We start from the raw sequence: 17,562 nt of genomic DNA on the forward strand, positions 1-17,562 counted from the left end.
CTCCCTCAACCCCACATCTACCCCTCCTTCTCTCCCTTACCCCACATCTACCCCCACCTATTCTCTCCCTTACCCCACATCTACTCTCAACCATCCTATTCTCTTCCCTCACCCCACATCTACTCTCAGCCCTCCTACTCTCTCCCTTACCCCACATCTACTCTCAACCCTCCTATTCTCTTCCCTCACCCCACATCTACTCTCAACCCTCCTATTCTCTTCCCTCACCCCACACCCACTCTCAGCCCTCCTACTCTACCCCTCCTATTCTCTCCCTTACCCCACATCTACTCTCAGCCCTCCTACTCTACCCCTGCCCCTCCTATTCTCTCCCTTACCCCACATCTACCCCCTCCTTCTCAACCCCACATCTACTCTTAACCTCCTACTCTACCCCTGCCCCTCCTATTCTCTTCCCTTACCCCACATCTACTCTCAACCCTCCTACTCTGTCATTTACTTACCTTTTTCACACTCCTCATATATTCTACCAATTACTCCCACCTACTACTTACTTACCTTTCACACAGACACAGACAGACAGACAATGACGGCACACAGACAGTGTCGGATTCAAACCGAGAACCTCACACATGAGAGGCCTGGCTCTTACCACTGAGCCACCAAGTCCTGCATGGAACACTTCCTTTCTGGACCGGGCTTATTTTCTAAAATGAAACCCTCCAAACGCTTCTAATAAATCCCAAATCTAGAGCCATCAGAATGAAATGTAATATTCCCTGAATATTTGAATAGCTGCAGTTTTTTAAACACTGATGACCTTATACAGGTTCCAAACTCCACATTCATACAAAATATATGTTTACCCTGATCTGGAACATTCCTCAGTTCTGAAGCATGAGCACAGAGGAGTTGTAGCTCAGTGGTTAAGCCTCTGTGTTACTGATCAGAAGGTCGGGGGTTCAAGCCTCGGTATCACCAGGCTGCCGTGCTCGGGTCCTTCACCCTCTGCGTTCTAACCCCAGCTTTAGAACTAGCTGGGATATACAAACTAGACTTTCTGTGCTGTAATTTTTGTGACGAATAAAGTGTTCTGTTCTAAAGCAATAACAGTAGTACTGATAAGTGCGGTTGTGTTCCACCAGTCTTTAACTCCTCATGGAAAATCCAATCTACCCACTACATGATGCCACAGAGAGGCAGCAGAGTTCATTCTCCCACAGACTGATTCAGCTTCGCTGTCACAAAGAGCGCTTCAGGAAATCATTCCCACTGTATGCCATCGAACTGTACAACGACTCGCCTCTATGTATCCGATGTTAATAGCAACCTATACACATATCCATTTTCAGTCCATTTAGACTCACATTCTGCACCATCCAATCATGTTCTTTCTTTTTGAACGGTCAGTTGCGCACTCTTACGTAGCATCTTTTAATATAGTATTTAGTTATAAGTCCCCCCACTACTGTTTGTGTAACCTGCCGCCGCTGTAACGCAATAATTTCCCTCACAGGTTAAATAAATTATAGTGAAGTCTAAGTTTAATTGCCCCCCTCGTCCTCTCATCCCCACTCGTACATCACAATCATTACTCACAGAAAAGTAATGGCACCCCAGGCTGCGTGGGACAGTTTATCATACAACTAGCTCACTAACAGGCTCGTTTTTTTTAGTGTCCAACAAGAGATCAGGTCGTTATCTATCAGTACTGTTACCATACACACCCTCACACTATCATCAGAGTCTCTCTCCCCTCTATCATGGACATCCCTTTCACCTGAACTACAAAAGCAAAACAGCTCCATGAAGATCTTCAGTTGACTGATGAATGTTTTATTCTAATCTAATGATTGGTTGTTCACACGCCTTTGTCCATATAGTGCACATCTACACAATGTAAAAGGAATAACACGCTATTTAATAAATATAAAATATAATCTAAATATAAAAAAAATCTTGATTGACAGGAAAGACAAAATAAGTCCCTCCCACTCAGAGCCACTCTGTATCTCTTTGAGATCTCGAAACTGCAGTCTAGACACACACACACACACCATGAACATCATACCATACATCCTGTTCTCAAATGCTGTTTATTACCCAACACACCTAATCCTGACAATCAGGATCTTGAAGAGTGTGTGACGTGTGTGTGTGTGTGTGTGTGTGACGTGTGTGTGTTTAAGGTGATGGGTAAAACCTGCCTGGCCTTCATTTAGTGTAAGGACCATGTGGTGTTTCACTGTGTTCTCTCTCTCTCTCACACACACACGATCAGGATTCAGTTCGTACAGCAGAAGATAGAACTTATATAATAAGTAACAGCAGGTTCTGTGAGCGTGGTGGAGGAACTTGTCCTCAGGACGCTCCCTGTCTCTGGATGCAGCACGGACAACAGTGCAGCGTGTCGTGAATGAAGATGTCGCACTCCACGCAGAACACGCTCACGCACACCGGACACGTGAACACCTGCAGGCAGAGAGAGAGAGTGAGAGAGAGTGTGTGATGAAAGAAAAAGATGCATCTGATAAAAAAAACATGTACAAACATGAAAAACTCACACTTTTGTCCTTCAGCTCTCCTTGACAGGCCTGGCAGAACCTGAGCGGGGAGGAAAGTGTGTTTTACTGTGCGCTCGAATAAAAAATAAGCACATCAACATCATCATGTAAATCTAAACACACACACACACACACACACACACACACACACCTGTCCCCTGTGTGCTCCTCCAGGGGGCGCTCCTGAAACGCTTCCAGAGGAAACAGGTGGTGGAAGGAGCGAGCCAGGTGAGGGGCGGAGACCAGGGTCAGACCTGAGAATCGCACACACGCAAACACACACCTTCAGAGACATGTGAGGATGATGTGTGTGTGTGTGTGTGAGAAATCTTAGGTCAGGCCGTACCACACACTTTACACTCCACGGGCAGCTCTGTGTATTTGGCTCTGCACTGGGGGCAATAATAACCACCGAGACTGAGGCCTGGTCCTTCATCTGAGCTCTCCAGGTGCCTGAGAGTGAGAGCGCGCACACACACACACACACACACACACACACACACACCTAAATATGACGTTTACTGCTCCCACACTCTCGTGTCTACTGCGGTATTACTGAGGACGTTTCTCATTGGTTCAGGATGTGACCATGTGACCAGCACTTACGACATGCTGAAGGACGGCTTGGAGTCCTGATCAGATGCAGAAGCGATGATGTGCTGAGGGAAACCTGGAGAGCACACAGAAATACGCTGTCATGCACATCTTAACAGCGACTTCTCATCCACAGACCCTCAGTGTGTTATGGTGCTTTAATGCTCGTGTTGACACGTGCGCTTACCCATGCGGATGAGCGAGCACTCCGAGGATGAGCTGGCGGGAGGAGGGTTCACGTGGAACGTCAGCAGCTCCTTGAAATGGCTCTCGTCCAGGATCACGTTGTAGATTCCTGTTAAACGTCATCAACGATACGGACAATCAATGTAACCACGGCATGTTCTCCGAGCTCCGCCTTTAATCCTGACTTTATTACACCACACTGAGCACTCAAACTGGGTCAGGAGAGAGGATCAACACACACACACACCTCCGGTTTCCCTAGTCAGAACGGTACACACCCGAACCTCAGCAGACAGTCCGATCACAGACACTCGGATCTTAAGGGATTTCAGCGTCTGTTTAAAAACATTTTTTTATTAGAATACTGAGTGTATGTGTGTGTTTTGCTTTAAAGGTAAACATTCCTGCTGTTGTACCTTGATGAGGTCGTAAATGTTGGCCGGATCGCAGGTGGTCAGACTGCTGAAGATGACCAGAATCTCTCGGCTGGTGTGTCCTGGCATGTGTCTGAACACACACACACACACACACACACACACACACACACACACACACACCAGAGCAATAATTCAACTTTTCATAAACATCACAGGTACGACACAGTGAGGAGATAAAGTACTCCTAAAATCTATGCCCCATCCCCCTACTTTTAGACGTATTTTGAAATGAATTTTGAGGACGTTTTACTCGTATCATATCAGTATTTGATAATGAAGGTCGGCTTTCAAACTAAAAATGTCCCTCGGTTATTAACAGAGGTCGAGGCACCAATAGTTGGAACTGTCGGCTATCTGCAAAAATCCATACCGATAGTTTTTCCGGCTGCCGGTCCTCTGTCATTACGAGAGCGGCCTCTGGCGAACTGCCGAAATCACGTGCTGTTTGTTTTTTAGTGCTAGACTGTGTGCTGCACAGAGAGCGCTATATTAGCTTTATTATTTATTCATTATAGAATTTTTGATGAATATATATATATTTTTTTATCCAGTAACCCCCCAAATTAAAGAAAAGAAAAATGATGAAATTAGAAGAAAGTCTAGGGACCCCTGGAGTAATCTGGTGGTGTGTGTGATCTGAAAGTAACCTGTAATGAAGCACTAAGATGACGTGAGTGTAACGTGTGAGAGTGTAACGTGTGAATTCTCCACCCACTTGAGGGTCTGCATGGCGATGCTGAGGGCGTTGTACAGAGACGGCTCGCCCACACACCCCGAGTCCACAGCTTTCTTCAACGCCGCCGTGTGCTTCTTAGGATTTCCTGGATAAAGTTACAGTTTTCATTTCAGTCGGAATATTTCAGCCTGCATTACTTTATAAATAAATATAATGATCACCATCATTATTATATTTAATACAAGTAGTAATGAAGCAGTTATTTAAATGATGATGATGATGATTATTATTCTTGTTTCTCCACCGCGTCTCACATCCTGGGAGACAGAGTGAGAATCCCGGAGATTCACCTGCGAGCTCAGTGAGTTTCTCGGCTCTTTTGTTCTTGGTGGTGATGATTCCGATCTGCAGGAGACAAAAAACGGCGTGATGAACAGCAGCAAACTCAGGGACCGATATCATTTCTACAGCGTTAAAATAAACACTGACACGTACCTGACTGATGGGGTTCTGATCGAAGTATTCTTCAACAAAATACTCCATGAGCTGAGGAGGACACCAGAGTGTGAGTATGTGTGTGTGTGTGTGTGTGTGTATGTGAGTGAGAGAGAGAGACAGTCAGTCATCACCTTCAGTGTAGATGTGAGTCGGTTGGGCTTCAGGTCCTGATCCTCCATCGTCCGAGATGAGTCGATCACCACGTAAAGGTGACGCATCTGTGGAGTGAAGATTACAGAGAATAGTCAGAAGAGGAAGAGGAAGGAGAAGAAGGAGGAGAGGAAGAAAAGGGATAAGCAGAAAAAGAAGGCGGTGAAGAAAAAGAAGTATGAGAAAGAGAAGATGATGGAGAAGAAGAAGAAAAAGCAGGGGAAAAAAGAAAATTGAGAGGAAGTAGAAAAAGACAAAGAAGGAAAAAAGGGAGAAGGAGATGATGATGATGAAGACGAAGGAGGAGGTGTAGGAGGAGGAGAGGATGAAGAAGGAGAATATTGGTGATGGGGTCTCACCATTCCAAGTCGGACCTGCCCATGACTCTCGAACACCCTACAACATGATGATATTGAACATCAGTCCACGTGCAGATACGTGATATTTATTATCACACACACACACACACACACCTCTTCCTTTTGGCCTCGAACAGAATGTCCTCTACACTGGCTTTCAGAGAGCCGGACTCGTCCTCCTTCAGCACCTCCCTGAGGACCAAAAGAAAAACTTCCATTTACTCAGGAACAGTAGACCTGAGACAGAGATGCACTTCTGGGATTCGATGGGATGAGAAACTACAACATCCCGGTGCTCCATATACCCGAACACATTATGGGACGAACCCAAAGAACCCACAGAGGAGCATGTTATTGGATTCGACGTTTGCTTCAGGATTCTCAGACACTTCAATCCTACTGTTTATGCAGTTATACACTGATGACCAGGAGGTTGTGGGTTCAGATCCCAGAGCACTCACAACCTCAATCTGGTGCCTGTCTCGTGTACTGTAGCTCCGAAACACGAATAAACACTACCGGGATTATAAACACTACAGGGATTATAAACACCACAGGGATTATAAACACCACAGGGATTATAAACACCACAGGGATTATAAACACCACAGGGATTATAAACACTACAGGTTGTTTTATGAACATTAATTCAATCCTACATGCTTTTTTTTTTACAGCATTTGAGGGATTCAATAAACCAAACCGAAACTTTTATACTGAATTAAAAAGTTGCTCAGGATTCAACCGAAATCTGTTTCTATGTTTTTTTGTTTTTGTTTACTTTATTTACTCACCATGTCCGTTCATAACCTCCTTCCCAACGCTTCGTTCTCTCCGGTTCCTCATCCATCATTACACACAAAACTACTTTCCCCGCTTTCTGCTCACAAACTTAAACATTCAAGTACAAAAATCCTACACGGAGCTCAAAATCTTTAGTTTATCAAATTACCAAAAAGCACAATTTTAAATATTGAATTTATTAGCAAAAACGTAACTAGCGCTTCTTTAGGGAAAACCGTGTGTGCAACTCCATAATCCGTCCCCTCAGAAATCAAGCACGCCGTATTTTCAGTTCCGGTTATACGAGGTGGAATAAAAAAAATTTCTAGACTAGTTTTGTAATACGCCACAAGGTGGCAGCACAAGGCTGCACGCACAGTCACAGGGAGCACCGGCCGTCATAATTTAGTGGGCCAAAAGACTATTCTGACACACGTGCTTAAAGATCCAACGTAAAAACTGGTCAAATCTGCCACAGAGACGTGAAAGATGATTTGTTAAGTTTTCGTTCGAGGTGTTTTGAGTCCTTTATGTCGAGGATCATCAACGGTGACAAAACTCGGGTGTACAAGTACGACCCTTCCCCACATTGTGCATTGTAAATTTGTCCCCAGGGGGCGGATCATCAATAGCGAGTTCTACTGTCAGGTTTTAAGGCGTCTGAGGGGGGACATCCGGCGAAAGCAAACGGACCTGTGGCGCGCTAGTCCCGGAAAAAATTCATACCACCTCGTAATTTACTGTATATTCAGAATTTCATGTTTATTATTAATCATAATTATTAGTTTTATTACAATTTCATATGCACCAAACACGACAGAACACAAAGTAAAACTTCATAACGTGTAAAAAAAAAAAAACGGAAATAATACATTATTCATCAGTTGTTCAATACAGAATGGACATGCAAAAGTATTTACCTGAAGAGTCAAATTATGCAAAAAATTATATTAATAATAATAATTATAATAATAATAATAATAATAATAATAATGCATAACAAATCAAAAATGTCACACAAATGTTGTTGAATTTCAGGATGTATTTTTAGTATGTAAGTATGTTGAAAAAAAATAATATTACAATATTACATAATGATTCAATATAAAGAATAATACAATAAAAAAAGACAAAATTATTTACATAAAAGAACTCGAATGTGTTATAAAATACAGTAAGCAAAAAGATATTTTTTTCTTTATCGTGTCATAAGATTTCATTTTTTTCCACATTTTTTCCACACACACTCACACACATACACGCACACACACACACACACACACACACACACACACACACACACACACACACACACACACATGTGAAACACTTTATATTTGGTTTTCCTGATGATTAAATTGGTCTCAATCTAAAAGTGCTTCCTGGATTTGATGTCCTAGTTGGAGGTATAGTCCTGTGGCTGAGATGCACATTTTTGGTCCTCAGCCAGAATTCAGTGGAAAAAAAAAAAAAAAAAGGTGGCAGGGTTCACAAGTCCTGATAAAAAACATCGAGATACTGAACAATCTGGATTCTGCTTCAGCTTCACATTTCTCCCATCACAGGTCACCACAGAGCGAAGAAAACGCAACACAGGAGAAATGGAGGATGTCTCAAAAAAAGACGACTCAGAGACCTGAACAGGAAGACAAACAAACCAATGGAAAGCTTCACACTTTAAAAACAAAAAAAAAACATAAGGTTTCCTCCGAGCTGCTCACGATCTCCGGTCATAATCGTTCACCCTTTTCTTGAGCAGCGAGAGTTTGTCTTTCAGCTGTTTGCATCTCTTCTTCTTCACCTGATAATCCGACGACTGCGAGGGACACAGCGTGAGATGTCGTGAGATGTTTTGCTTTGTTTTTAAAAAAGAAAGTGAGAAAAAAAATTGGAAAAAAAGAGGATTTCTTACCCGTTTCAAGCCTTTCAGTCGTGTGTACACTTCCATGGCATCCTGACAGGGACGAGAAAAGGAATTAATGGAGAGCCATTCGTTTGAAAGACGTCAAGATTCCCGTCAGCTTCGAATACACTGTTTTGTCGAAAATATTTGGACACCTGACTTTCCCACCCGCCAATTGTGGAACGTTTTTTTTTCTATTCTGTGTAATTTTTCCTTCACTTGAACTACGAGAGCCAAAACCTGAACTAGTTCCATGTAGATCTGCTTTCCATAGGTGTGTGGAAGCTCTTGAGTGGCCCTGCTATTGAGCTCTAAACCTATTAAACACTTTTTGGGATGAATTAGAACCACACCCCAGACCTCCTCACCTACATCAGTACCTGACTTGTACACCCTTGCAGCTGATTGAGCACAAAATCTCCAAATCTAGTGAGACATCGCATCTTCCCAGAAGACTGGAGATTATAACAGGAAATGGTGGCCACAAAGGTTTTGTCCATACAGTATTTATAGTATTTGCACTTGTGTATTCAGTAATAAACACACAATATGCAGTCACTATAACTGAACTTCTCTATTTTTTTTTCTCACCAGGAACTGTGGGCTTCCCTCCTGAAGGCCATCGAGCTCCCGGTCCACGTCGGCCAGGCCCTGGTTGATGTCGTCGAGCTCGGCCTGAAGACGCTTGTACTCCATCATGTCGCGGTCAAACTGTCGCTTGTAGTCCGCCCGCTCGCTTTCTTTAACGATGGGAGGGAACTCGCTGTGTTCAAGCGAAAAAGAATGAGTTACACAACAATGTCACCGTAGAAGCCATTAGTCTCGCTGCAGTGTCTCGGATTGGTTTTGTGATTCAAACCGAATCAGATTCGAGGATTCAACAGTTTTCCAACTATCTCAAAATTTGAGCTATTAATAAAACACCATTTGGCTGAAATACAGTCCCTTATTTACAGTCGAACCAGTGCACCGGTGTATACAGCAAAGTGCTGAAGCCAGGAAGATGTTGTGGTTGATAAGGTTTTTAAAAAAAAAGAGCTGAATGCAACCACTAGTATTCCTCTCGTGATCACACGATCACACGACGATCAAACCTTTTCCTAAAAGGCGGCTGAGCAGCGACTTGGAACTACGTTAAACCCTGGAAGGCGGCATAGGTGCCTGCATCAGCCTGGGTTCAGGTAGATCTTAGCCTGGATTTGAAAGCCTTGAACTGCATGAAGAACAAGAACACTATAAAAGCTATAAACATCCTGGCATCTGGGAACCTAGAATACTAGGTTCCCAGATGCCAGATATTCTCTTTCATATAGCTTTCCGCAACACCAGTACTGGTTCTCAAACATGATTGCATCATCATCGCAGTTCGTCCTTTCGAAGGTGCGGCTCGAAACTCGCCACATAAATAAACACGATTTTAGACCCGGAAGCCAAACTACTCATGTGTTAACCACGTTCGCATCTTTACGTCCAGGGCAGTGGTAACTCAGGGTTTAAGGCTCTGGGTTACTGAGCAGAAGGTCAAGCATTCAAGCCCCAAGCTGCTACTCTTGGGCCCTTGAGCAAAGCTTTTAACCCTCTGTGTTCCAGGGGGCGCTCTTTAATGTCTGACCCGTAACATTGCAGAAATATGTGCAGAAAGAATTTCACATTTACAATTTTATTTGCTTGATTGGGGTCTGGATTTGTTTTGATGGTGGTATATAAAACCATACAAGTGTGACAGAATTTTTGAATTTTTCTCCCATTGTCTCCCATAGTTATAGTTATCGCCATCTAATTCACTTCTAACTGTAACAAATGTTAAAAACAAAAAAATAGAAAAACTAAAATCTCAGTCGTTACGTTTTCAGTGCAATATGCACTGAATGCCATGTTCTAAAGAAGTTCTTCTCCACGTACAAAAAACACACAAACACGATTGTTTAGGAACACAAATAACGGTAATGAGGTAAGCGTCAGGTGACAACTTTGTTTGTTGTCAGCCATCTATCATGGTCACGGTGGCACCAAAATCCTCAGCCAATGATTAAACACCAATAGAAAAGAATTCTTCTCTGACAAATTATTGTAACAGCCCAAATGTACCAATCCAACTACTCAAGGGCCTCAATCAAGGGCCCAGGAGAGGCCTCTTGGTTTTGGGATTTGAGCTCACAACCTTCTCATTGAAAAAGTCCAGCAATGAGCTACAATTTCCACTCCTACAGCACAACCATAAACAATACATGTTTTTTTTTCCCCATGCGTGTGAAGCGTGTTTTTAACTTACCTTTCGTAGTCACCCTCCTCCAGCTCGTCAGCTGATTCTCCTCCAGTGTCGTAGTCTCTCGATCGGCCCTTCATCACGATCGTCGTGCTGGTCGTGTCAGAGCCCCTGTCATAGAGAAGAACCAGACATGTTTAAATAAATAAAGAAAAAAAAATTGCACACAGATGAGGTCAGACATAAACAAAAACACCAGGGTTGAAAACATTTAAAAGCGTTTTGTCTATTCACTGGCTGTAGGTTCCATGTCTGTGTTTAAACTGGTTAGAAATATGTACTTTTTTAAACCTTTGTGGACACCTGACCATAAGATTTCACATTTAGTCTCCTGTGAAAATGTTCCACTAGATTTTGTGGTGATTTGCTACTCATTCAGTCAGTCAGATACTGATGTAGGTGAGATAAGGAGACCTCGGGTGGTGTTCCAATTTATCCCAAAGAGGTTTAATAGGGTTGAGGTCAGAGCTCTATAACAGGAGATCTTCCAACCAGTTTCAAACCATAAAAAACAGATCGAAATGGAGCTGGGTTTGAGGGCATTATCATGCTGAAACAGGTTTGGGTCTCCTAGATCAAATGAAGGAAAATTTAATCTTATACATGTGTGTGCCACATCGAGTGTAACGTATGAGCAGGTGTAATCTTCGGGTAACATTCTTTCGCTTTTAGCGTGACATAACATTCTTCCAGTCGTATTATCTCGGTGACTTTTTACATACTTTCCATGAACCTTTAATTACCGTCTGCTCCATTCACAGCTGAGTCGTAATTTCTAGGTAAGGACTAGTATTCAATTCTCCATTTCTCCATTCTGATTGGTCACAAGTTGTTTTGTCCGCTCTGACACTAGAACAGCTTCCAACCACTGGCTTAGATCAAAATCCTTGTCCTAATACGTTTCTATAGCAAAAGCTTATTGACATAATCAACGAGGAAATAACGCGCTATATGAATAATGTGGTATATAATCAGCGACGTCGCCTAATTTTCGAATCCAAGAACGTTTTCAGTTTAGGACGTCAGGACGTTTTACACCACAGTGAAATTTTCAGGGTGGGCAAGAGACGCATTCACCTTCAGAAACACATTCAGAAAAACATTGACCGCCAATAAATGTTTGAAAAACCGGTTTCTGACAGGCCACATGGCTTGCTTCTTGTGGAGCAGGGTATTCGGGTTCGAAGGATGAACAAAACTTTTGAAGACTTTCCACATTCCACTGCTTGCGTTAGGCTGTGCGGTAACAGGTCCCAATCCTCCTTGATACCAAGACTGTTACTTTTTCTTAAGTGCATTATTCGAACAACACCTGACCATAACACTGGTACTTTTTTGCACATCCCATTCCACATTTAGTCCCCATTTTCCTGCGTAACCTTCACTTTTCTAGATCTATGTCCTCTAGGTTTTTTTTTTTTGTGGATATTTGTTCTCATTCAGTAACAAGGGTGTTAGTAAATTCAGGTTCTGATGAATTGCTGAGGAAGTCTGGTTTGCAGTCAGAGCTCACATTCATCATGTTCAGTAGGGTTTGAGATCTATAGCAGGCCAATTAAGATCTTCCACACACTTCCACACACACAAGTATATCTTCATGGACACGGCATTTTTTTTTTTTTCCACACAGTGAATACTTAATGAGATATAGTGATTAGATCAAAGGAGAATACTTATTCAGGGTGGAGTTAAGTTTGTTTTGAGACCAGAATGCTGGGGGGGGGAGGTACATCTTTACCTGTAGAATACTATTTGTACTTCCAACTTCATGTTGGCATTGACTTCAGTCCACATTCATCCCTCCAGATAACACCTAGCTGATCAATCATAAATACAATTTCTCCAATACCATGTTGTTCACAATATTTTCACCCAGGTCAGCTGTGTGCAAAAACTAATTTGCCCAACATGAAATTGGAAAGGAAATGGGGGGGGGGGGATTTTAAACTTTTTTAAGTGGTAACTCACTCCTCCATCAATCTTCTATCCTTCATGTGCACACTCACCCAGGCAGATAGAGCGGTTTCCCAACGTCCAGGGAACGGTCAAGATAATTCCGTGAACTTCCAACATAGTCATTATGCTCGTTTAAGTAAGTCTCTGGATCCCCGGACACATCAGTGACCTGCGAACAAAAATTTTTACAGATTACAACACTCCAAAAACCTTTCCTTCCAACAACCTTCTAACAAACTTCTAACAACCCTCCAAACACCTTCCCTCCATTGACCCTTTAACAACCTTCCAAAAACTTTCCCTCCAGCAACTTTCCAACAACCCTACAACATCCATCCAAAAACATTTAACAACCCTCCAACAACCCTCCAACAACCTCCAACCTGCCAAAAACCTTCAACAACCCTCCAACAACTTCTAACCTGCCAAAAACCTTCAACAACCCTCCAATGACCTTTCAACAACCTTCCAACAACCAGTAACCCGGATTTGGTGTGTTTACTAAACAGGGGCCACTCTTTAGAGAATTCCTAGAATATTTTAAAGAATATTCCGGCAACTATCAAAACATCATTATATCAAGAATTACATTGCCAACACAAGGCAAACTACTAAATACAGAACCCTGTTTATAAGGTCTCGTTTGTTGGGCGTTCCTCTGTCACTATTGATTCTGTTTTCTGTTGTTGTCATCATTTCTCTCTCTCGCTCTCTCTCTCGCTCGCTCTCTCTCTCTCTCTCTCTCTCTCTGTATTTTTCTCGATGGTAAACAAAATGCAAGAACATTAAGCCCTGGTAGAACCGGTTCCTCCAGTTCCTATCTGTAGATACCAGGACAAAAAGAAGGAGGACGAAACTGCCCCAGCTTGTGCTGACATCAAAGTCCTCTCAGGCCCAAGTGCTGCCTCGAATGTCTAACGCAAATATGAAAGGAATTCAAAAGAAAAAAGAAGGAAAAGTCCAATAGTTTAATAATTAACACAGATACGTCTGATTAAACTTGATTTACTTCAAACAATAGGCGCTTTCACTGATTGTAAGTTAAGATGTAGCTAAGGCATTCAGGTATCTTGGCCACACCCAGAAGCTTTACCCATGATGCCTTGTATATCAGATTCTTGAATAAGATTTGCTTTGGTTGTTTACCGCCGCAAAGCCTTAAAGCGTTCGACTCACCCATTTTTCAACTCCATGAGACAAGCCGTCATTGAGAGATCGGGGTTCCTCCCAAAGCACGCGGTGTGGCCCATATCGGTTCATCTGGGAACGGGTTCTAATAGCAAACACCATCATAATGATGAGCCCGATGCCCACCAGGAAGCCCAAAACGATAGCAATGGCCTGGAAAAAAGAACGCAAGACTCAAAAGTAAGGAATGCGCCTTTTCAGGGGCTGTCATGACCTCTGGTACAACTGACGACTGCTCACCTCCTGAGGTTCCACAACACAATAGTGGTACATGTACTGGTTGATGAAGAGGCCCGTGGCCTGCTGTTGATTCTGGTACTGGGAACACAGCTGCCAGATCATGTTGTACATCATGGACCCGGTGCCCTGTGCCGTGGGGTTGACAGCCACCAGGTACACCACGCTGCCGATGAGCATGAACAAAGCCAGGATGGCACAAATTATAATGCTCGCCAGGTAGAACCTGGGGGATTTGGCTGTGCTCTGCCTCGAAATCACCAGTATAAAGATGATGAGCATGGCAAAGAACGTGATAGCGGAGATGCCAATAATGAAGCCTTTGCCCGTTGTAGGGTCCATGTAGTATCCGCCACCACCGTAGCCGTAGGACCCACCTCCAATGCCGCCTCCGTACATGTTGTATCCTCCTCCTCCATAGGAGGAGCCCCCCATCCCGCCCATGCCCATGCCCATTCCTAAGCCCCCGAGTCCCATGTTATCCATGTCATAGTCCCAAGCCAGCGTTGATGCCACACACGCGAACACTGCCACACACATGATGATGATGATGATGCTCAGGATCTTAATCACGCCAGGCGGCGAACCCCAGCTGTAGAAGTGGAGCAGCTTATCGTCCGGGTAGTGCGAGAACGTGTGTTGAGACATCCGGTGAGGACTGGAACAAAAATGAGAAACCCAATCACTCATGCCTTCTACGTATACATTTCCAAATCCCGAATCTATTTATAAACACAACTTACGTCCTCTTACTGCTGCTGCTGTATTTATGTGAAGGCATGATGGGTGTCTTCTGGTGGACGTGTGGAATTCCTGTTACCACAACAAAATTATTTCAGACAACAAACAGCAACACATGAGTTTACTCCCTCAAACACTGTTCTGGACTTCAGATTTTTGAATCGTATCCAGGCTAGAGTTATGAGCCGTTGGAGAGCCCTGAGGGATGTGTTTTACATTCACCGCCGCAGAGTTTTGCATGAACGATGATGATTCTTCGCGACAAGGCACAGAGAATGTGGATGCTCCTTTGAAAGTGTTTAAAGGAATAAGATCCAGATAGACTAATTCACGCCCTCAAGTGCTCATAAATAGACTTTCACAAAGAGAAAGAGAAAAACAGAACATAAGGGAGGCTTGTGCCTTTAAACAAATATAATACACACAATCCTCAGATACATATTTGTTTTTTTTTACATTTTTCAGTATTTACATTTTATAGAATATAGATGATAGAGTGTAATCACCGTGGATAAATCCGACATCACAACCAAACAGAGCAACGTAATGCGATTACTCACCTGTTCACCTGAGACAAGCTCTCTCCCTCTCTCTTTCTCTCTCTCTCCCTCTCTCTTTCTCTCTCTCCTTCTCTCTCCTGCTGCTGCTGTGAGACAGGTGAGCAGTGTGCAATAGGTATGTACAGGTACACAATCAAGCCACGCCCACTCGGGGACGGCCGCATCCCTCTCTCCGCAAAGGGCGTACACTCTCGCGCATGCTAATTTCATCTCCTTTGTGTTGTGCAAAATTCACGGCCTCCCCTGTATATTTTTCCCCACATTACAAATGATTATCAAATGATTTACTAAAATTGACTTTTGAACACATTTGAATGAGAATAAACAGTATACAATTATTGTAGGCCCTCGTATCTCTGAAGAAAATTAAACACTCCGATCGACTGATTTCATGAAAAGTTTTGATAGAAGCGTTTTGATTAGATCGGACAAGATTGCGCAAGTTACTGTAGAAGGCAGAGTAAAAATATTTACATATGTACAGGTTGATGCGAATAAATAATGAGAAACTAATGAATATGAAATGAATAATATGATAAATAAATAGTACACAGAAAGGGGCTTTCCTTAGACTCTACTACTGTCCCAAATGGTCCAAATCACAAAATGATTTATGCCGTTAAACATATTCTTTCAGTTTTCTCCTGTTTTTTGTTTGTTTGTTTTTTATGGTTTCAGGGTTTGACATCGATCTTTAATTTTTCTCCCTGTGTCTGTTTTGGTTTCCTCTGGTTTCCTCCTACTGTTCAGAAAATGCTTGATTGTTATGCCAAATTTCCTCTATAGGTGTGTGTGTGTGTGTGTGTGTGTGTGTGTGTGTGTGTGTGTGTGTGTGTGCGAAGCTCAGTATTCCCGGGATTGGATCGGGTGTCACTTCAATCCTGACCAGAACATGTGAATGTGTTGTGAGGTTTTCATTTCCCTTTGTCAGAGTGTTTGGGTTACATTTTTTTTCATGGTCCAGATGGCTGATTACAATGAGGTAGAAACTAATGTACTTCCTCTTGTGTTCACGGCCATTTACCACTATAACACACACACTTCGAAACACACTGCATCCACAACTTCGGCTTTAAAGTCTAATAGAAGATATTTAGAGCAAAAACAAACGTGTGTATCAAACATTTGAAGCTCTGATGGATCATTATGAAGGATGTCTACTAATATAAAGTACATTACTGTATAAATCACATTTCCAGATGAACGATACATATATTAGGCTTTCTATATAATACTTCAGTTTCATTTATGATCAAAACTTTATTCATGAGGTATCAAGAGCATTGTAGAAGCCATGTTCCCATCCTCTCTCACACTCTCTTTTTTTCTATCACTCTCTCTCCTATCTCTCCTTGAAACTAGTTGTGGGTAGTAAGGTGAAACTGGTGGCTACAAACCTGTCAGACCAGTCAATACACACACACACACACACACACACACACACACACACACACACATCTCAAATTCCTTCATCACAACTCTGGCATTCTCAACACATCATAACACACCACACACCGAGAGCATGAGTACGCTGACAGGGTTGTTTTTAAGATTAAAGAAACTAAGAGAGAAACTTCTCTGTTGTATCATGCAACATATATGGGAGATTCTGCTCATCGAAGATGGAAAATATTTCCGACCTGAAGACATTCGCATGTTTTTCTTTCTAAAAACTTGATATCCTTCTTTAGTGGAATTTTTTTGATTTTTGAGGTCAAAAACATCCAGAATTTTAGGACGTACAGGTACTCCAGCCTCAGAATTTGAAGGATCTAAGGGAGATTAGTCAGTAGACGAGAACCTGAACCATCACAAATCGCTTGGGTCCTGATGAGATTTTTTTTTCCCTTACAGATCAGCGATATCTTTTCACAGTGGGTGGATAGATAGACAGAGAGACAGAAATACAGACTATATGGTCAAACTCTATGGGACATGACTTATCCAGCCATGTGTGATTTTTCCTTAAACTGTAACCACACAAGTTGGAAACACACAATTCTATAAAACATCTTCAAATGCATTAGCATAATTGAATTTTTTTTCCTCCGCATGAAGTAGGAGACCCAAACCTGTTCCAGCAAGACAAAGTGAACAAAGCCAGCTCCATGAATATTTAGATGCTAGCTCTTGGGTGGTCTGCTATAGAGCTCTGAACCTCATTCCTATTGAACACCTTTGGGATGAATGGGAACGCTGACCGTCCCTCAGGCCTCCTGCGCCCTCACCTACATCAGTACCTGACTTTACCAACACCCTCATGGCTGATTGAGCACAAATTTCCACAGAATTCAGTGGAACATCCTCAGCAAATATGGACTGAATGTGGGATGGTCAAAAAAAAGTGTCCACAAACTTATATAAGTAATGGGAGTTATAGCACTGTTTTATTTATTTATTTATATTAATACTTTATTTTAAAAAAATCTCCTTCAGGGTTAAAGCATCACCCATTCATATTGGTTATTTGGATTCGCTGAAATTTAAGACGGAAATTTTCTTT

At 42.5% G+C, this 17,562-nt stretch overlaps 2 protein-coding genes across 2 annotated transcripts; both read right to left on the reverse strand.

The window, feature by feature from the left end:
* Nucleotides 1–2,038: 2,038 nt before the first annotated feature.
* Nucleotides 2,039–6,470, reverse strand: gtf2h2 (general transcription factor IIH, polypeptide 2). Its single transcript, XM_046842456.1, has 15 exons — nucleotides 6,220–6,470; nucleotides 5,540–5,617; nucleotides 5,426–5,462; nucleotides 5,048–5,134; nucleotides 4,914–4,964; nucleotides 4,769–4,823; nucleotides 4,458–4,563; nucleotides 3,722–3,812; nucleotides 3,553–3,640; nucleotides 3,307–3,414; nucleotides 3,132–3,195; nucleotides 2,872–2,978; nucleotides 2,677–2,779; nucleotides 2,526–2,565; nucleotides 2,039–2,433 (listed from the first exon to the last, which is right to left on the reverse strand). Exons 1-15 carry the CDS (start codon nucleotides 6,276–6,278, stop codon nucleotides 2,323–2,325), a joined length of 1,185 nt encoding a protein of 394 aa, XP_046698412.1. The 5' UTR covers nucleotides 6,279–6,470; the 3' UTR covers nucleotides 2,039–2,322.
* Nucleotides 6,471–6,970: 500 nt separating this feature from the next.
* Nucleotides 6,971–15,159, reverse strand: oclnb (occludin b). Its single transcript, XM_046841399.1, has 9 exons — nucleotides 15,060–15,159; nucleotides 14,502–14,571; nucleotides 13,762–14,416; nucleotides 13,510–13,674; nucleotides 12,384–12,502; nucleotides 10,384–10,488; nucleotides 8,703–8,874; nucleotides 8,121–8,162; nucleotides 6,971–8,024 (listed from the first exon to the last, which is right to left on the reverse strand). Exons 2-9 carry the CDS (start codon nucleotides 14,537–14,539, stop codon nucleotides 7,926–7,928), a joined length of 1,395 nt encoding a protein of 464 aa, XP_046697355.1. The 5' UTR covers nucleotides 14,540–14,571; nucleotides 15,060–15,159; the 3' UTR covers nucleotides 6,971–7,925.
* Nucleotides 15,160–17,562: the final 2,403 nt, after the last annotated feature.

Source organism: Silurus meridionalis, chromosome 27, assembly GCF_014805685.1.
Source record: "Silurus meridionalis isolate SWU-2019-XX chromosome 27, ASM1480568v1, whole genome shotgun sequence".
In the NCBI taxonomy this organism is placed as follows: domain Eukaryota; kingdom Metazoa; phylum Chordata; class Actinopteri; order Siluriformes; family Siluridae; genus Silurus; species Silurus meridionalis.